The 21,299-nt window shown below is 37.0% G+C and overlaps 2 protein-coding genes across 4 annotated transcripts in view; one reads left to right on the plus strand and one right to left on the minus strand.

The window, feature by feature from the left end:
* LOC117987067 (NKAP family protein CG6066) overlaps window positions 1–21,299 on the minus strand; it is a 474,080-nt gene that overhangs the window by 410,970 nt on the left and 41,811 nt on the right. The window lies entirely within an intron of this gene.
* zfh1 (Zn finger homeodomain 1) lies at window positions 1,662–20,856 on the plus strand. Of its 3 annotated transcripts, none has more exons than XM_069502253.1 (6): window positions 1,662–1,786; window positions 9,292–9,482; window positions 10,593–12,654; window positions 12,967–14,537; window positions 14,708–15,890; window positions 16,399–20,856. In XM_069502253.1, the coding sequence occupies exons 1-4, from the start codon at window positions 1,693–1,695 to the stop codon at window positions 13,158–13,160; spliced, it is 2,541 nt and encodes an 846-aa protein (XP_069358354.1). In that variant the 5' UTR covers window positions 1,662–1,692; the 3' UTR covers window positions 13,161–14,537; window positions 14,708–15,890; window positions 16,399–20,856. The 3 variants fall into 3 exon arrangements, with proteins under 3 accessions (XP_069358354.1, XP_034829908.1, XP_034829909.1); XM_034974017.2 differs by lacking the exon at window positions 1,662–1,786 and adding an exon at window positions 1,871–2,430; XM_034974018.2 differs by lacking the exon at window positions 1,662–1,786 and adding an exon at window positions 1,871–2,430 and having other exon boundaries at window positions 9,292–9,464.

Raw genomic sequence — 21,299 nt, forward strand, 5'->3', positions numbered from 1 at the left:
CATCGTACCAGAACGCTAAATGACTGGCCGGCTTTGCCGGTAGGGTGGCAACTAGCCACGGCTGAACCAGACCAGACCAGAGATAGTCAAGAAATTATACATTCCTAAATCGCCCCTGCCAGAGATAGAACCCGGGGTGCCGGGACCTCCCGTTTATAAGACCACAGCGCTGACCACTGCGCTATAGGGGTCGTCAATATTTAGGTAGTTAGGTAAGGTACCTACTTATTATTTACTTAGTTTGTATTTAGTAACACTGATAGGTATATCATACCCGCGATTAATTTCGTTTGCGGATAGGTACCTAATTGTTTTTGTGTTTTCCCAATACCTATCATTAATTAATTTCGAGTCAAATTTTTAATATAGAAATTAGCTGAATATTATTTTACTGGAAAAAAATTGTATTACCTACTTACTCAAATAAAATAATGTACACGACAGGTCGAGATGGCAATCGAAAAGGATGGACCGGACACCCACACGTCACCCGTGCTCGTCCGCACCGGGTTAGCGCGGGGGCTGTGCGGGTTCGCGGGGCGTTCCCTCCCCGATTGCCAGTTCGACCTGTCGCGGATTCATAGGTAGAAGTTAGAACTCAACTTGCTTTGAGCTACGCCTAGCGCCATCTAGTGACAAGAAGCCGAAACGCGCATAAAATGTAGAGTCTTAATTTTATTTTAAAAACACGTTTGGAAACTTAGTTTTAATTAAGATATTTGTAAATAAAATATTATTTTAGGTATCTTAATATAGAATAATAAATTATTTAAGAAATTATAATTTATAATCAATAGGTTTGTAGCAGAGGATTGGCAAGTAGGTAGATATAAATAATTGTAAAACAGTAAACTCCATTGAAAATAAAAGCAGTTAAAATTACTATTTGTCAAGGGCACTGTGGCAACTTTAGTTTATAGAATTAAATAGAGACGGCTTATCAAAAAGCTTATCGAGTTAAATAGAGACAGGTAGATGAATGGGAAGGTGGAGCGTAGAGTGTGTATAAATAAACAGATTTACTTTGCACCTAGGTACCTACCTAGTCATAGTGGCAAAACTAGAAACTTCTTTACCCTCATGTGTGAACTTTTCCGAACCTAGTTTTTTTTGCTGACCCCTTTGGTGCAGTGGTGCGTGGTCTCAGCATTTTGGGTTCGATCTTTAAATGAGTCGAGATATAAACTTCTGCACATGGACTCGGGTTAAGTCTGAGGCTAGTGAGAGATCACTGCTGCTAGTTAGGTACTAGTTAAGGCTACTACCATGCCTTGCCAATTGATGGACCGAAGACTAGGTAGACCACATAATAGGAACCGATTAAGGACCCGCTTTCAGTTTATTCATGCAGATACTCATCAGCTAAGACATCAGTGAAACAAAAAAACCTTAAGGGAGAGAATGGTCTAGAGCAGACTTGTGCCTGAATGCTTCTCTTGACAAAATTGACCTAAAGGTAATAATTTAAAGCTTTTGAGTTGCGAGTTTGAGTTGAGCGGGCAGTGGCATCGCGGGCAAGATAGCTCGGTGTACACGGGACACGGGCCGGCTCCGCTCAGCGGGTTCACTAATTAAGTATAGGTGGGGGAGGTGGTGCGGCGCGGGGTGGGGTGCGGGCAGGGCGGGGCGAGAGGCGGGCCGGCTTCATTCCGCCGCGCGCCGCGCCGCGAGACACACGTGCGAGCGCGGGCCATGGTCGCGAGAACCGATGAGATGTTCGGCTGCTATGGTGACAGCTACTCGTACCGCCTGTGGAGCCTGGCCAACGTTTGGGGCGCCTGCCGATGTGAGTTGGGACAGTAGAAACAAGTATCACGTCCTCGCAGTGCTCGAAACGTCCAACGGAAAAAAGTTCAAGTTTAGTTAGTGCGTCGCGGTACACTCGTTTAATAAATAATTACCGTCCGTGTTAATAGGACTGTAACTACGACCGTATCGGAGTGGTTGCAAAAACAAAATATAAAATAAAGTGCGTCCAAAATTCACTACTAAAAAATAAATGAATTTCGCGCTACCGTTGCTATCAGAGTGGTTGCAACGTATAAAAGTTTAAGTGCGTCGGATTTTACAATATTCAACCATCGGATACTTACTGTGCAAATCCTCATGCATAGTGGTAACAAAGTAGAAAAGTTCAAGTTCAGAAAACATACAAGTGCGTTGGGCATCACAATCCTCTGCCCCAGCACGAATACTCTGCCAAAGTGAATCCGACGTAGAAACGTACAAGTCGAGTTAGTGTGTTGTAAACACGGTTAACCGTCGAGTCGCCATAGGGCAGTGAGTGAAGTTGTGGCTCAATGAAAGTGCATAGCCAGCCTATGGGAGTGGGCGGCTGGTACGAATGCTTGGCGGCCGACTGGCTCGCCAACATGAGGAGTAAGCAGGTCCCCACGTCCACCACCTCTGCCAGGCGGCTGGCAGCCTTAAGTAAGCTTTCTTTTACTTTTGTTTTCATTTGCATATTATTTTATCTTATAATATTTAAGTACTTAATTACTTTTATCATTATTTATTGTCTTCCTTTCTAATAGTTTACGTTCCATTTCGTGCGCTACAAGCGTTAAAAATCTAATTGCTTTCTTGAAAACGTTTTTACACTCAAAACATTGAATTTTGTATAGAGCACCAAGTGATATTATTGTAATTAGTAAAATTGTGTAGGTACCTCCTAAACAATTTTATGTTTTCCATTCGTGCTCTCTTTTAAAAATACTTTGCCTCTAAAATAGAATCCCAAAATTGATTTTGCAAGCAAAATATTGAATTTCGTGATTGCTCTACATTTGTTAGAAAGTATCAGAATTGGTATTTTTTCACCTTAAGTGCAATGTTGATTATGTTGATATTTGTGAAAAGTACCTACACGAAGTATAAATAACACCATAAGAAATTTTCGCCCATAAAGTGTATGTAAACAATAAAAAAAAATTAATATTGTAGATAAAGTTTACCCGTAACAAGAAGACTAGAATCATGAAACAGGTGAAAACGAACACCTCTGGCGCATTAAAAATAAAACCGTACGCACGTCTTCATTAGAAATAACCTTGGTGTTGGTCCCCCTCGATCCCTCGGGATATAATTCATCCACTTGAGAATCGGGAACAGGTATACACAGACTTGAAAGAAAGTTTCGTTTGTCGAGGCTCCCCTCAACGTCTTAAATCGTAAATGATTATGTTGTTTTAATTCATTTGCTTTTACTTACTTTTATTTTTCCTTTTCACTTTATTTTTACTTTATTCTTCTTTGAACGCCGCCTGTCTGGAGTGGATAATAATGTAATAGGGCCGTTTGTTGCACTCGGCCGTTTGTGCGTGAAGCGTGGTGTCTATGAAAAGTTTGCGGAAAGCGTATGAATAAATTAGTAAAACTTGGGGTTGTTTTACCCATCATTATTCGTATACCTATTTATTTAATGAAAGACGGCAATACCAAAGTTTTTGGAATGTCTTATAAATTGCTAGATGCTTATTATTATTGAAAACATCTACTTCAACCATTTAGTTGTTAAGTACCTACTTAACTTTTCTTAGTACATACTTATTCAATAACTTCAACAACCTTCTTATAACTTTCAAACTGGGCTTTGTTTATAAAAGATCTCAATTAGATCTGATCAGATACTACTTTTTGTTCAATTTTTTTCTAGTATGTACATTGAATTTATCCTGATTATGCTGACTATAAAACAGTTCATAGGTACTTACCTACCTAAATATTTTTCTTTATTAAAAAGTAGATAATATAGGAAGTTAACAGATTAATTTGAACTAAACGACTGAAATGCCACCAGCCAAGCTGCACTGGATTAGTGTGATGAATATAAACTCCAAAGGTTAAAACTATTTCACCTTGATGAGCTTTTGTCTTTGTCCCGTTGTGGGCTGATATTGATGATTATGAAATATACATAGACACCAATATCTATAGCTAAATGTATCCAACCCTTGAAAAAAATACAAAATAAATGAAAACAATAACCTCTTTCAACAAACTGATGATGATTAAGAAATTAATGGAATTGAACCACGTGATCTTAGTTACAAAGAATCTTCTAATTAATTTGTTTATGATAGCTACCTATCTATTAGGTGCTTTATTAGTTTAAGATTAAGCTTCACTAAATAAATCAGGACTAGGTAATGTTGTTTATTTTTCGTAATACCTATTTGCTAACTCTACATTAATAGAGTTGACATTTGTAGGTAGAGCGATAGTTAATGAGTTAACTTTAATTCATGTTCTAATTATGATAACATCTAGGTTGGTAGAAATGATATCCTGAACTTGTACCTACCAATAAGGAAACTGCCAGTTGTTGGAGTTTTCGAGTTAATTATTGATAGGTACTTTATTGGAAACTGCTTAGGTATAGGTAGGTATGTGGATAAATATTTATATTTATGTCATTCCTAGTTGACGTTTGGAACTTATATTCAAAATAATATGTATGGGTACTTATTGTAAAGTAGTGATTGGTTCAAATTTTTGATTAGCCATAGTAGATAGATTAGTTGAAACATGTATTTGTCCAACCAACAAATGATGAATGTCTTATTGACAATATACTTAGGTAGATAGGTATCTAATAGAAGCAAATGGTTTTGCATTCAGCTACTCCCAAGGTATCGTTGATGTATCAGGTTTTCTTTTATTCATTTCATTTCATTTGAAAATCGCAGCTGCTGATTTACCTGCCAGTTATTCTAAGATATAGTGACCTACTGGTTACTTTGCTTTTAAACCCGGTAGTAGAGTCCTGAACTATCGAAGCGTCTGCAATATAGTCATACATAATAACTGTTTTGAGGAAGTAGGTACCAAAGTTTTGCCAAGTCGGTGAGTTAAGGTAAAAGACGAATCATAGGTTGATAGGTAGGTATTACTCGTTAGGAGCGATCGGCGCCACTTTGCTAATCACTTGTTTGTACACAACAAGGCTCATTAAAATCGACTAACTCCTAAATCACTTGATAAACACTTTTAACTACTGATCAACATAGGCTCTACACTTTCTACGTGCATGATTAAACACGGGGTCTGTCGTGTAAAGTGTGAATTAAACAGAACTTAAGACAATATAAATTGTTTATTGATTATTTTCAAAAGAAATTTGTTTAGACTTCTATAAAATCAGTTCTTAAATCTTACCTCCTTATAGTTGTTTTTATTAATGAGATAGTCTAGATATCTCAACATGGAATAATGGTGAATCATTTGGCATTCCCTTCACTCTGATAGTTATTGGTATCTATCTATGGTTGTTGACTCATCTTAGGTAGACCTACCTATTTCAGATATTTTACAGTGTCAGTTTTCCTAAATCACTACCATCAACTGAGTAGGAGTAGGTACAAGATAATTTTAGTCTATGAATCATTTGCTAATTTGGAATTTGAGTGTTATCTGCCCATAGCGAAATCGAGCCAAAGGTAGGCATGTAGGTTTTATCTAGCCCATCTACTTATATCATAACCTGTCACTAATAAAAATACAAATAAGTAGGTAGGTATGTAGGTAAGTACGTAGGTACATAAACCACAGTTAAGATATGAGCTAGTATAATCAATACACCTACCTAACAGTAGATAGGTATCAACTGATAGACAACGGCCTTAACCATTGAATTTAGAAACTTGAAAATTTTGCATGTTTCTAAATTTTGATAACCTAGGCCCGCCTTATGAAACGATTTTCAGAAATTCCAACAGGATTCTAACACACATTATGGGTGTACTCAATTATGCCTGAAATAAAAGTTTATTTATTTATTTATTATTTTAATTTAAAACAGGGTGGAGTCACGGAATCATCCAGGTATATCTATAGGTACCAATGGATTGTAGCACAGAAATGGACAAACAATTTGACTCTCATGCGTGTAAACTACAACCGCCATCACAAAGTCGACCACAAGGTTTTTGTTGCTAACCCTCCCCCGCACCTCAGTGTAGGTAGGTGCCTGTCAACCAATCATCGCTCGTTGTTCTAAGTGTAGGAAACTTGATCATACTTATTGTTTATGTGCGTGTTTGTGTGAGTCAATTAGTATCCAATATCCATTAAAATTTAATCAAGATTACACTTCAATTTGATTAAAATTTATTAGACTATAAAAGTAAGTGTCTATAGGTATCTACCTACTACAGCTAACTAGACAAACATGATTCTTAATCCTAGAACTTTCTTTAAAAAAAAATTAAAAAAAAAGAATATTTTTTGTAAATCGATAATAATTCTAATTAAATAATAATTGAAATATAAAGATATCAACACGTCATGAGGCGTAGGTTCTTATAATAGTTTCATTGGACCTAATCCGTCCAATTACAAATCTTTAGAAGCTCAAATCATTGCATCATCATCATCATTATTAGAACCAAAATTGTAGTAACTTACTGTACCATTGTAAAACGGAGTCTACAAAACATCATGGAGTCTTAATATTTTTATGACTAACTCCTCCTCCCCCATACCTCAACCGTACAGGTGTGGCCAATCACCGCCAACGACGATTGTTTGATTTGTTAGTGTGCTTACACTCATACTTATTCTCTGCGTGTAGGTGTTTGTTAATTTTTAACACGATTCGTGACAGTTTGTATGTGTGTGTAAATTGTTTTATTGAATGCTCGTGCGCACAGATTAATTTATTGATACACATTGTGATAAAACATAGGTAGGTTTACTTTTGTCTAAACCATGTTGTACAGTTTACTAGTAGGTAAATAAATAGGTACAGTTTCATTTTTATAACGATGAGTGATAAAAATCGTCATCACGCCATGGCTCTAGGAACTAGGTAAGTATTAACAATTTGATTCAACACTAATTTATCGAACTAAGTAACCAGTGTTGTTTAAAAAAAAAAAATTATCTGTTTACTATTTACGTAGGTACCTGTGTAACATTTGTATCGTTTAAATCATAAACGAAACATCGCCGTTTCATACCACTAGCGCCATCTATTATCGAGTAGCACAAGCACACTTGCATCACCTTATTATAGCTATCAAAATAGTTTAATCATTTAAAGTAGATTTGTAAATGAATTTAATAAAAATGTAATTCTAAATAAAAATGTATAGCTAGCGGACAGCAATGAATATTTTGGTAGGTAGGTACCTACTAGTTAAGGTAGAGGTAGGCAGGACCTGCCTGAAAAACTTACTGTTAGACAATTTCGACACCCACCAAATCGACATGTTTTATACCTGCGCAGTACAATAGCTTCCTCTATCGAACATTTTCACAGCGAAAAAAAAAAAACAATCGGTGGCTGCTGGGCTATGAGTTATTACAACTAGGGTAAGCCGTGCGTTTGTGCCTGTATGACGTGCACGCCACTGTCTAATATAATATATCGCATCGTATACAGAACGAAAGCAAAAACAACGCGAAAAATATTAAAATAAAATCCTATATTTTGTAAAAGTTCATGATACTTATGCAAATAAAACATCTCACTGACGCTAGAGGTCAACGAAAGTTGCGTAAGTAGGCCACTCGGTGTCATTGCTGCGTCGTAGGCGGGACATTAACCCGAGTTTTGCGCACTATACTTACATTGCGGGTTTGAAAGATTGATCATTGGATACGACTACACACGCACTAATTAATACTCGTACGCGGCGTTGTTTTGCTCTTTATTATATTTGATTTACGACGCGCGCCGCTAGCGGCCGGTTTAAAAACGATATTACGCGGGAAAGCGGCCATTACCAAAATAACCGACTCCAAATTGAATTGTTGTCGTGTTTTGTTTTCATAAGCGCTTATCGTGTAACGCGTGTTCTCACATCGGCGACATTTTGTCACTGGATAAAAAGTCGATATTGATTTTTAAAACATGAGAAATACATAGGTTATATAATAAGTATACCTTGAGCTTTATTATATCACTAGGTACCTACCCATATATTATATTATGCGAAAGTGTGTTTATTGGTGTATTGAAATGAAATAAATTTAAGTATTTAGGTATCATGTGGGACAGCGCGTGCCACTTAACCGGTTTGGAAAGCAGATTCTACTGAGAAGAGCTGACAAGAATCTCAGCACTCAGCAGTTGCTCTTTTTTAAAAAAAATGTTACAACTGCTTTTATGTCATCCTTCAATCACGTTACAATGCAATGGGCAACGTAAAGAAGGTGACATCCTATTCCGAAGAAGCGGGGTTTGATCCAGAACACGCACCTTTAACTTTTCGAAGTTATGTGCGTATTAAATAATTAAAATAAAATACACAATTGGCGCTGATTCTGTTGTTTTTCGCTAAACTAAATTTGGAGTATCTGCATCCTTTTCTTTTTAATATTGCTAAAAAAGGACGGAACATGAATTTTACATTTAAAGACTCAAAATTTTAGTGCACGCTACCAATCTAAACGAAACGCTCGAGACTGGCAGCTAAAGTCCCGAGGTTTTGACGGCTCTAAATTAAACTTAAAACTGTCAAACTATGGCTGTCCTTTCCATATAATATTAGTAAGAAGAGGATGCGAATGCTCTTAAATTTAGTTGTGCTGAGAGTCAGTACCAATCATAAGTATTATCTATCACTTGCTTTAACGGTGAAGGAAACGCTTAAACTTCTCATTTGAGGAGAAACCTGTGCTCTGTAGTAGTGGTGATAAGTTGATGATGATGATGATGATGATGAAGGTGAAAGAAAAGTCTTGAAACATAAAATCTCAAGTGAAGTGTTGCTCGACAACTTGTTCTGTGCCTATAACGTGTAAGCACTGCTAATTGGCCGCCGCTCGCCGCCAGCGGGCGCTGCTCGGGAGTCCTTCATCTCATTTTTAACGTTTTATTGACTTTATCGCACCTGAATAAAGGGATTACATGTGCTTTAATAAAATTGTTCATTACAGTGGATTTATAATATAAAATCCACGTTTTATACTTACCTACTGATTTAATTGCTGTGGATTTTTCACGTCGTAGTCTCATAATCATTTCATCAATGACCAATCCATCGCGTCACCACCGGCTCACTCAAATGGAGCACAGGTCTCTTGAAATGAGAAGGGCTATAGTTCACCACTCTGCACTGACCAAGTGCGAATTATCAGACTTCACATACCTTTGAGAACTTTCAGGCATGCAGGTTGAAATATAGTCCGATTTTCAAGCTCTATAATCATGGCTCAATATTGGTAGGCTGCAATCATGCTGTAGGTACCTACGCTATAATACAGATTTACCTGGTTTAGTTGGTTCCTCATTAGGTGTAGTGAGCGGCAACATTAGTGGAGTGTAAAGGCAGTGTGTTGTTGCAGTCCGGCCGCTAGCGGGCGCGGGCGCGGAGGGCAAGCCGCCGGAGGAGGAGGCGGAGCGCTCGGGCTCGCCGCTGGGCCCGGGCGGCCCCTTCCCCTGCCGGCACTGCCGCGGCGCCTACCCCTCGCGCGAGCAGCTGGAGCGCCACGAGACCCTGCACGCGCCCAGCACTCAGGTGGATAACGTCAAATATGTCAGTGCCCATTCTATATGTACCCGTCCCGAGTACTACCACAGCGTAAACATATAGCGGAAGCCAGACAGCCTCAGCGTTCTCCATACAAACGTACTTTCATTCTCATTTGAATACTAACCGATTGAACTTAATAAGATTTTGTAAATACAATGTAGGATATGTGCCACTGGTTTCCTCGTTAAAATATTCTGTTTCAAAGGTACACGCTCTCAAGAATTTACATACAAATCTTTAAACCCGTGTACGCGGTAGAAAATACTTAATGTACATCAACCTTTAAGAGATAATGAATTTGTAGAGCATTGTCTCTGACGTTGAGGCCGTCACAACGTCATATAGGTATGAGTGACAGAGACAACGCTCTACAAAGCCGAAATGTCATTCTAAAGGCCGATGTACATTATTTTCTGCCGCGTACTGTAGTTATTCTTACCGAAGTCTAGTTTACTTAGTCTTAGTCTAGTGTAGTTCTGGGGTTTATCCAAGACAGATACCTATTAGTTTCTAGAACGTGTCTGCAAAATTACCTATATCAAGTTTAATTAAGTAGGTAGTTGATATTCAAATGATAACTAAACTGCAACTACAAATCTAAGCTTTAATTCGTTTAGATTTATTTAGATTAATTAGTGAGGCGGTGTAGCTTGACGATCGAAGCATACCTTACCCGAACGACTGATCCACTACTAAGAAAAATAGTTAAAGTTTGTTTTGTCGTCCTTCACCAGTCGCTATAATCTCCCCTGTAACCCGACCGGGCTCTGTCTAGATTAATGTATGAAGTATCTCTTTATGCTGTGGTAATACTGAGCTAAACAACACCTACAAGCTACACAAGAATAGGGCTTATCTCACTGACTATTTCAAACTAAGAGGCCCCAATGTAAACCACAAAAAATGTATCAGCTGATAGTTTATTGTGACATTGCATCGCGTAAACATCTTCCATCCACAGTTCGTAAAACATTGTTAGTACAACATTTTTGCTGAACAAAATTTTGTGGTTAGAAAAGGGCTCTAATATAAACATTACAGCTAGCTACCTTTAAGATTGATTTTTCGCAGATTTTAAAGTTACTATAATCATGTGTTTTTCTTTGTCAACAGTCTTGTAAAATATGTCCGAAGAGCTTCGACAACGTGTACCGCCTGCAGCGGCATATGATAAGTCACATCGACTGCGCATCAATACGAAAGTACAAGTGCAACGACTGTGAAAAAGCGTTCAAGTTCAAACATCACCTCAAAGAGCATTTGCGAATACACAGCGGCGAGAAACCCTTCGAATGCGCGAACTGTGGAAAGAAATTCTCCCATTCCGGCTCGTATTCCTCGCACATGACCTCCAAGAAGTGTCTCGTTATGAACCTCAAGATGGGAAGGATAAAGCCGAATAACCCCGCTCTGAATCCGGACCGAAACAACTCCCGAAAACGAACGAATGCTTTGGTCGCGTCGCAGATGAACAACAACATAGCGCCCAACAACGCATCGTTTTTACCCATACTACCTAAATACAACGAAGCAGCAGCTGCATTTTTCGCATCGATGTCCCCTCAAGAAAATAACTATCACCGTGCACCCTTAGGACAACCGGGAATGAACCCTTTCTACATGCCGCCCGGTATGCCCATGAGTCCAGCCAGTGGTATCGCCCCTTACTCTTTTCCAGCTTCTTTGAGTCAACTGTTTGAACAGATAGCCTCACAACAGTACCAGCAAAGAAAGATGGAGAACCCGAGTCCGAAACTATTGAGTCCACTCGGCCCTAATCCAGAAGATTTAATTGAAGAAGTAATCGAAGAAGACGATAAAAGATCCGAGGGCAGCGCTGAATTAGTGATGGATATCGAGGACGACGATAGCATTTCCATTAAAAAGGAACATGAAGATCGAGACAACGAACAAGTGTTACGGTCTCGTGATTTTGAGACTGTTCCAACTAGTAACAATGTTTCTGAAGGCGACGAGTCAGGCTTTAATACAATTTTAAAATCTGTTAATGCGTCGGTAACGAAACACTTTTTTAGAGCCAACATGGAAAGCTTGTCTCCAGTATCGGGGAAAGTTTTCCCGACAGTAGAGTCTCCTCCCGCTCATCATTTAACAGTAAAAGAAGAGCCTGTGGATCCCCACCGTTGTTTAAAGTGTAATCTAACATTCAATGGCAAAAGTGATCTTTACGAGCATGAAAAACTATGCGGAAATATGTTTAGAAAGCACGAAGGGCTAGCGGCTCAAGTGGCTGAAACAGTAGCACTCAGCAGACTAGAAGCTGAAATGCGGGCGTCCATACAGAGTGGAGTGAGTGCGAGTGAAGATGAAGACTATGGAAAAGAGGATCACGAAGATAAGGCATCTTTACACGACAGCGATAGAAAAATCAGAGTACGCACGGCGTTGAGTGAAGAACAACAAACAGTGTTGAAAGAGCACTACGCTATAAATCCTCGTCCAAATCGGGAAGAGTTTAAAAAGATAGCACAACAAATAGGCCTAGACAACAGGGTTGTACAAGTATGGTTCCAAAATAATAGGGCCAGAGTACGGAGAATGTCGCAAGTGGTCGCAATGTCCGACCAGCCCTTGGATTTGTCTACAAAGAAGTCGAGCGCGTCCGTTACGTCGAGTCCGTCACCTTCGCCGACTTGCAGCATTTCAGTAACACATTCCGATTCCGAAGAAGCCGTTAATTTAAGTCAGAAATCTTCACGAAGTACCACACCACACCGCTCACACTATTTAAACACGTACCCACATTCCAATTGTTCTTCCTCTTCATATATCGACTTTCGGTTGTCGCCCTCACCTGGCGAAATTATAAGTGGACAAAAAAGGCCAATGACTCAAAAGATGCCTCTCAACCCTGTGATGCCCATGGACAAGTTACTGCAGTACAACGACATGACGAACGGACGATCACCGATTCTCAACATGCACATGTCGTCAGAGAAAAGGCATGAATCCAGTCCGTCTTACGATCGGCCGAATTGGGGCGATGATCTACATTTACAAAACGATTTCGATGACGATGGACCAGTACTTAAAAAAAGTAAACTAAAAAGCTCAAGCGAATATAAAGAGGGAGAAGGACAGTTCGTGTGTGACCAGTGCGACAAGACCTTCGTCAAGCAGAGCTCCCTCGCAAGACATAAATACGAACACTCAGGTTAGTTAAGTCACAACATTATATCTTTTGTTTTAGCTCATCCAAAAACTTGTCAGCCTGAAAATTATATTCAAGACAAATACTTAAATAATGCTTATAATAATTCTGTTGTCATTAAAGTTTTACTCCAGATATTTTTCACTGGTAAATTGGCCTGGACTTATTTTTTTACTTAAAAAGAAAAATGTTGAATATACACTAATTGTTAATTGATTAATTATTCGTTGAAAATTATACTCAATCTATGTAGAATTTTGATAGGTATTTTTCATAAAGTATGTGTTAAAATTGACCAATTTTTTTATGTTCCAGGTCAGCGGCCCTACAAATGCGCAGAATGCGACAAAGCCTTCAAGCACAAGCATCACCTCACAGAACACAAGCGCCTGCACACCGGCGAGAAGCCCTACCAGTGCTGCAAGTGCCTCAAGAAGTTCTCGCACTCCGGCTCCTACAGCCAGCACATGAACCACAGGTTCGCCATCTGCAAGCCCTATAGAGACTAACTTAACCATTAATACCGTTCTAGCAAATCTATTTGGAATTTCATGTTCGACATTGTCAACTCGCGTGCCCATGTTGTTTACAAGGTATACAAAAAGTTTTTTTTAATATTACAATAAAACCTTAAGTTATCTAATGACTATACAAATCATAAAAGTTATACATTTACACTGTCTTGTTCAGAAAGTGCTCACGCGTATCAACACGATGAAAATGATATTTTAAAAGTGCAGAGAACTAAAAATTTTATTTTATATCACACCATAATTTAATTAATGAAACTGAATTCACTTTGAAAGTAATTTTATTACTTACTATCTTAAAGGTAGTACAGAGTACAGACCCATTCAGGAAACTAAAGGAAAGCCGCTGGCATCTGCTTCTAGTATGAGCCTGTTACTTAGTAATAACTAATAGATACGTAAGTCTAAAATTTTTTTTCCTAAAATCTTCCGAAGTTTTAAGTTGCTGAATTTTTTAATACCTATATTTAAAAAAAACTTAAAAATTAGGTAGGGTTATTTTGTACCTAATTGATTTTTGTAATTGGTACAATATCGGTTGAAATTTTAATTAATAATCTAATGAACTACATAATGCCAAATGTGTTTACCAAAGAAACGAATGTGCCATTTAATATGCCAAAATCGAATATTTTATTTTATTTAATAATAATTATTAATTAAGTATAATAAATTTTATTTTGTACTGTATCGCCAAGGCCAGTACCTGTAATATAATACTCAAAATGTTATTTTATCATTTTTACACTTATTAGTTAGGTATGTAAATGATACTATATACCTATATTATATTTCGTACATAAGGTTGTTCGCACATCGACGGTTTTCGCTTGAGCGATAATCCTGCTTACTGATTGAAACAGTAAAAACCTTCGCTCTTGGTTTATAGCTACACAAACAACCATCCCGTTGATTAACATCCCAGTGAACCTAATCGTATTGTTTCTTTTTAGGGTTCCGTATTTCTCCTAAAATCAGCCGTTACCAAAGTTTGTCACTGTCACAAAATTCACCATAAGTAACTTGGCCGAAATGTGAAAAAAAAACTTATACACTGTAGGGTTAGTATGAGATTTTACTTCTGATCTTCTGATCAACATTGGTGAAATTCCAGCGCTAAAACATAATAACATCAGTGAAATGAACCGAAAGCTCCTTAATTTAAAGTTAAAAATTAAATACCATCGATTTTAATTTCGGAAAGTTTCCGCTTGGAGCGCTAGCTGTAGGTTTGAACTTTAAGCAAGATTAACAGTTAATGTTCATTTTAACGTTAAGGTGCTTCGAAGTTCGAATACTATCAACGTTAGTGAGATGTAAAATCTTATACTAACCATACTGACCTGCCCCCCAATTGTGTAAGAATAACCATTTCATGGCTATCGCAATCGTCAAGAATTCTGCCCTTTGATTGGCTGTGAAAAAATGTAAACAGCGAATCAACCAATCAAAGGGCAGAATTTCTTGACGTTTGCGATAGCCATGAAATGGTTATTCTTACACAATTGGGGGGCTGTTGTGCAAAGCTTTTTAAGTTGCTCACGCGAAAGTTGCCAGTTTGCGGCCAGCCTAAAGAGAGATCTTGTCATTATGTTATGGTTATATGTTTATGAATTTATTAATGTTTTCGAATCGAACACGGTATGAGCATTTGCTAAACAAAGTGCAAATAATACGTAGGATATAATGATCTGCCGCCCTAGCACCTAACTTGTGATCATCACAATAAAAACAAAATGTAGGTAAGACTTGAGGCTAGCCTCAGGTTGAGTCAGCGTCTTCACTTGAACTCAAATGTAGGTCCAGGCAATGTCTCTACCCGTGGCTGCTTTTAGTAGTACCTACGTAGCACGAAGCCAAAGAGTTAATTAGCATTTTTAGTTTTTGAGGTCAAAAGGAAAAAAGGATCCCTTATAGGATTACTTTGTTGTCTGTCTGTCTGTCAAGAAACTTGTAGGGTAGGTACTTCCCGTTGACCTAGAATAATGAGATTAATATACCAACCAAATGGGGTATCGTATGAAAGTGCTTTTACCTGTAGGTACCTACAATCTAAAACAGATTTTTATTTATTTTTATGCATAATATTGTATGCATATTAGTTTTTGATTTATCGTGCAAAATATCAAAAAAATACGACTATAGTACAGTCCTCTCGGTAGGTAGCCCGAAACCCTCGGTGCGCACTTGGCCGTTTTTTCTGTTTTACTGTGCATCAAAGTTTTTTGCTAAGGGCGTTGCAGGTCTACCAATGACAATATAAGTAGATAAGAACACTATCCGTATAACTCGATCTTCGTGTAATATATAGATATAAAGTAAACTATATACGTACAAACATGTACAAAGGTCCGGCGAGCTCGCGTCTACTTTCGTAGACATCTAATTTCATGCTTCCAACATGGAAATTGCTTTTCCTTTGAACCGATAAAGCTTCGGTCACATTATTTTCGTATTAGCGTCAGTATTTTACAAATATAGAACCAAATTTTCACCTACCAATAACGTCATCTTTCGTTTAGGGTGCCCTCAGCAACTTTTTGCAACGATTCAGTGCGCGTTTTGTTAATACTATGGAGTGTACTAGGCACTCATCTGTATCGCTACTTTGGCCGTAAGTCGCATATTTGCAACGCGCGATAGTAGCGATTCAGTAATGATACAATCGCATAGGGTCGATTCAGCATCACTTCTGCATCGCTACTGTAGGTATCATAGAGCAGAAACAAAGAGGAGATGTTGTATTAAGATTTCCCTATGAAATATTGAGTGACATTTTGCGGGGTGAGGGGTTGTGGAACGCCGCCCACTTCTCAATTTTCCATCTGCGGGTTAGTAGCAAAACTACTCGCTTAGCGACCTAACATCGATATATTGATATCACTACATAGTTCAGCTATCTCACACTAGATGTCAATAATCTAGAACTATTTTAATAATTACGTATAAAATTACTTACAAATGAAATGTGATACCATTCATAGCATTAGAACGTCTGTCTGAATAACTTTGACACGATAAAACACAACACTTCATCCTTTTGTTCTTAAAAACGCGAAAACACACCGATAATACGAGTCTCAATATATGTGAACCTGACGAACGCAGACAGCATACTAACTAAGGCCCCGCCCACAGTGATGACGTCAGGACCTAGTTGAAAATCACAGTGCACAGTTGCTTAGGCCAACTCCTCTTTGTTTCTGCTCTATGGTAGGTATTTATTGTACTCTTTAATCGCTACCAATGCGTGACTGTTTCTGGTGACATCGGGTAAAGAAGAGCGGGGAGTGCCGCGTCGTCGGCGGCAGCGCAACTGTATCGATGCTGCATCGCGTCTGTGTCGATGCTGTGTCGCGATGGTAGCGATGCATACAGTACCATTACGCGGGCGAAGGTATACCTACGACCAGGAGCAGTATCGCGACTATTATATCGCTACTGAATCGCTGCAAAAGTCACTGTGGGCGACCTCCTTATTCCAATCGCACATTTGTCACACCGTACGTGTCGTACGCCGCACTTTTTATGCTGAAAAAATGACACGTACGGATCTGATAGATAGCTGTGTGGTTACCATTATTCTCTTAAATACTATAAATTATAAATATCTAAGCTTCTCGTATTTTAGCACATAAGTATTTACTATTTAGATAGTTTATAATTGTATAAGTTTAAAGCATTCCATAATACTCCTATGGGATCTCTGCTGTGTTTAAAAAACTCTCTCGATTAATAAATAAATAATTAATTAATCCAAAGATTAGTTCGTAAGGGAATGTAAATAATACTTATTGTAAAATGTAAATACATTGAGGATTTATTTGTAAATATGCGCTTTAATTTTATTCGAATATTATGTAATTAGATACAATCGCTGTTCGCACATTACAGCATGTGCCAAAAGCGCCGCAAGGAATGCATCCTTAATTCGGTACCTTCCTTTTTTTTTCGGTACTAAAATCAAAACATCCTGAAACCCTATTGATATTATCTACAAATTGTAGATAAGATAGTTAATACTAGATAATATTATTAATTTAATAATGATGAGAGATATCTTCACCTTGGTTATATCCATGTAGGTATAGTCCGTACAAAATGACTCTTTGCGCGCCATTTTAACTCTATAGGGTCAACTGTCATGTCAAAAGTACGGTTCGCCTTAAGGACTAAAATCGTACTTTTGACATGAAATTTGACACATAAAGTAAAATGGCGCGTGAGGAGTTAAATTAAGCGCGAGCAAAGAATTTCTAAGTGCTACTTCGTAGTACAACGAGAGGTATCAAAGATAGCCAATAAGAAATTAGTTCACGTTTCGTAATATGGAACACCGAAATTATAGCACTTCCATTATACACTGAGATATGAAAAAATCCTAAGGAATAGACCTGCAGTATTGAGGAATGCATTTTTAGCGGAATGTTGGTTCGTTTATAAATGTAATGTGCGCTTAGCATAATAATAATATGGTTCTGCCACACTCATGGCGAACATTGGCTAATGTATAGACATTCGGTGGTCGACGAGCGAACTGACTGCCTTGATCAAGACCAAGGCAGTCAGTTTCTTTCAACAATCATGCGCGTGCAGACATTGGCCAACGCTTGTCATGAATGTGAAAGAACTTACTTATAGAGGACAAAATGTAGTGCCAATTGAAACAATGAATACGAGACAATAAAATAAGGAATGAACATCTGTTTATTATTATGAAACAATGGTACATAATAATTATATATAAAATCTGTATTTACTTATATAAATATCCCTAAAGTGTAACTGTTACTGAAGTTTTGTGTTATACGATTTCTAATTAATCGAATTATTGCGAATTTAATAATAATTACCTATTCGTCATACAAAAGATAATGCAGTGGCGTAACGATAAGAAGGCAGAAATTACGAAATACCTGAGGCCCCGACTACCAGGGGGCCTTGTGTACGTTTATTTTTTTAGAGTTTTATTTTATTTACGTTACCATAAATTTTAATGAGATAACCATAATATCACGTTTATTACATTCTGGTTAAATGTATGTCGCAAATCATCTGCAATTTTTTCTTAAAATTTTGCCCATAATAATAGATTATTGAATGAATATTTAAATACAGATAACAGGTGTTTTATTGGTACGCCGCTTATAAGTAAAAATACCATTTTTCGAGAAACATTTATTCGATGTACTTAAATTGATACAGTCAGTTAAAAACTAAGAAGGTGCCTCCATTTGAACTTTCTATTCTAGGGTAAATGGTCATATAAATAATATTTTTTATTATTAGTGGAAGCACCTATTCTCCATACGTAGTGCATTTAATTTGATTTTACACAAACAAAAACATTTAATTTATTTTCACTATTTATTTCACGCACCAATAATTATTATTCAGTATGTTAGAACAGAAAGTTCCTAACTAAAATATTTTTAAGAGATACCTAATGATTTATCTATATTTTGTAATTGTAAGTAGGTAAAATTAATTTCTAAAGGTTTCTAATCAACGAATTACATAAAACTATTGCAAGCAGTATATTATTATTATGTGGACTTTTTAGCACAATAAGATTTCCGTAAACACAAAATTTAAAATTTGCGCATAATTTAAATTCTAGTTGTAAATCGATATCAAAATTATGTTGTTGGTAGTAAGACAAAGAGATCAATTTCTTATGCGAGATTATTTCAACTTCACCAAAACCTTTACAGACAAAGATTTACCTAAATCCAATATTTCAAATTGGTAGATACAAAATTTTAAGTTGAACAGTGTATCTTTGGTACCTACACAATTTTTTAAATCCCACTGTTCTCGCTAAGTACTGATCTCAAGTCAAATCAGTATTCTGCTAACAATTTGAAATTGCGTTTAAATGCGAAAAAAATATTATGTAAATAATTATATATAATAATCAAAAAACCGTTGTTTTAATATTGTAGTCGGATTATTTGAACCTGTTTGATATATTTCATATTTTATTATGTATAATTTTAGTTTTAAGAACCTGTTCACCTGTGATTGGCTTTACAAGCGAGGCAAGTATATAAGTTTAATAAACTAGTAATACCTCTCATTATACGTTATGGGTTAAATAAGACTTCGTAACATATTATTATAACAGACTATAAGACTTACAAAATTTAAGCAGTTAAATTTATACATTTGCCTCGCTGGTTTAGAGATGATCCTTGAACGGGCGGTGTAAGTGATTTCCAAATGATCACTGGTGGGCTAGATAAACCAAAGATTAATTATGATAACAATGCGATGTGGAAAACTGTAATATATAATCCTCCCATCACTAGCTGATAAGTTTTGTGCCAAAAATAATTTTAATGCTTCGAATAAATTTTATATAAGTATACTTACTATGTAATGTAAATTTTTAATTGGGCATCATGTACTGTGGCATTGTTTAGTTAATTTCTTGTGCAATATAATATTGCAAGGAAAGTATTTTATTTTATAAGATCTAGTTTTAGTAGTGTAATCTTTGTAACTTGCGAAAGCTTGTAAACGTTGCAAGTGATTCTGCTACGCTGCTTGGATAGAAATACCTAGTCTAAATTAAAATAATTTATTATTAGGTACATGGATTCCTTCATTGAAAAATATTGCGTTTACTAAAAACCTCTTTGAAATGTAGGTGGCGTAAAGAGTAATGTAAAAATGTTATATTGACTGGACTGGCCCCTGTTCAGGCCCCCTTGAACCGGTGGCCCATGGTATTTTATTAATTACCTGTTAAATGTTTTTAGAAACCATAATGCAACAATTTTGTCATCATTATAATAATATGAACACAAGACGCCAGTTTTACATAATAAAATTCCTATGATATGAATAATGCCGAAATTAGCTGAATCAGAGATAAACACTAACCCTCTAACAAATAAACCTGGAATAGCGGTGGAATAGTTATACTCTGTTTTGTCTTTTGCCTTCAAATGTCAAATTACTGATGACAGAGAAAGACAAAATAGAGTATAACTATTCCACCGCTATTCCAGGTTTATTTGTTAGAGGGTAAATGATAGCCATCAAACCCATTTGACATTGCTGCTTTACTAAAGGAAATAAAAAGATTTTTTCGTAGAAAACCGTCAATGGTTTAAAAACAAAATATGTCAAATGAGCTCGGTGGATCGAATCACCCCGATGATTTGAGTATGACTAACTTCAATATTTGCCCAGTGACAAGTGTAAACAGAGTGCCTCTTATTTTGTCACTTATAATATTAGCCACTGTTAGGATCATAAGTGATTTAATTATAGTCAGCATTATGTAATCATTTACAAAACTATAAAAAAACTGAAGTTTCATATTAATGTTGATTGTACATTAGGAAGGAGGAAAAGGCGAGCCACACGGCGCCGTTAACTTTTTGGTGACAAAAATATTAACAAGCGTTCGCAAGATACTAAGATTAATGTTAGGCCAAAGTGAATTCCTATTGCCATTATAATATTTGTTGTAAATGTGAGCCGACAGCTCTGTCGCTAACCACTTGTTAAAATTAAGGTAACTCTAGATTGTTAAACTTAACCATAGATTAACATGTGTTAAAATATTGCCTATATAAATTATAGTAATTCATTTTACTTGATATTATAATGTATATTGAATTTATGAATATTAAAAATATATATATTGACATTTCAATGCAAAGGAAGTTCTTTTATTCTATTTTCCATCTTTGAAATTCTGATAATATCAGTCTTTCTTACGTGGGGAAATCCATCATGGATACCGCCATGCCCGGGAAGACACTGCAAGGTTATTTTGGACCAACTAAAACCCTACGATGTTCCACGTATCACCTAGTGGCGAGATTGGACTCCTCGAGTTACCTGCCTAGGCAGACTCTATCCCGAGATGAATAAAGTGCCCCTGCACTACATACAGGCATACCAGGAACTCCCGACTCGAGGACTAGTTTCTCATTGAGCGATAGATTCCACATATCCATCGCCCGGAGATCCTTCGCAAAGGGGCAGGCGGCAATCATAGCATTCAAAACAAGTGGTGAATTCTTTTGACGATTCAAAAACACTAAGTTTATTCTGATTCCGCGGCTTCACCTATCTATGTATAGTCCGCAACAAGACGTT

The sequence above is a fragment of the Maniola hyperantus genome, chromosome 12 (genome assembly GCF_902806685.2).
Source record: "Maniola hyperantus chromosome 12, iAphHyp1.2, whole genome shotgun sequence".
In the NCBI taxonomy this organism is placed as follows: domain Eukaryota; kingdom Metazoa; phylum Arthropoda; class Insecta; order Lepidoptera; family Nymphalidae; genus Maniola; species Maniola hyperantus.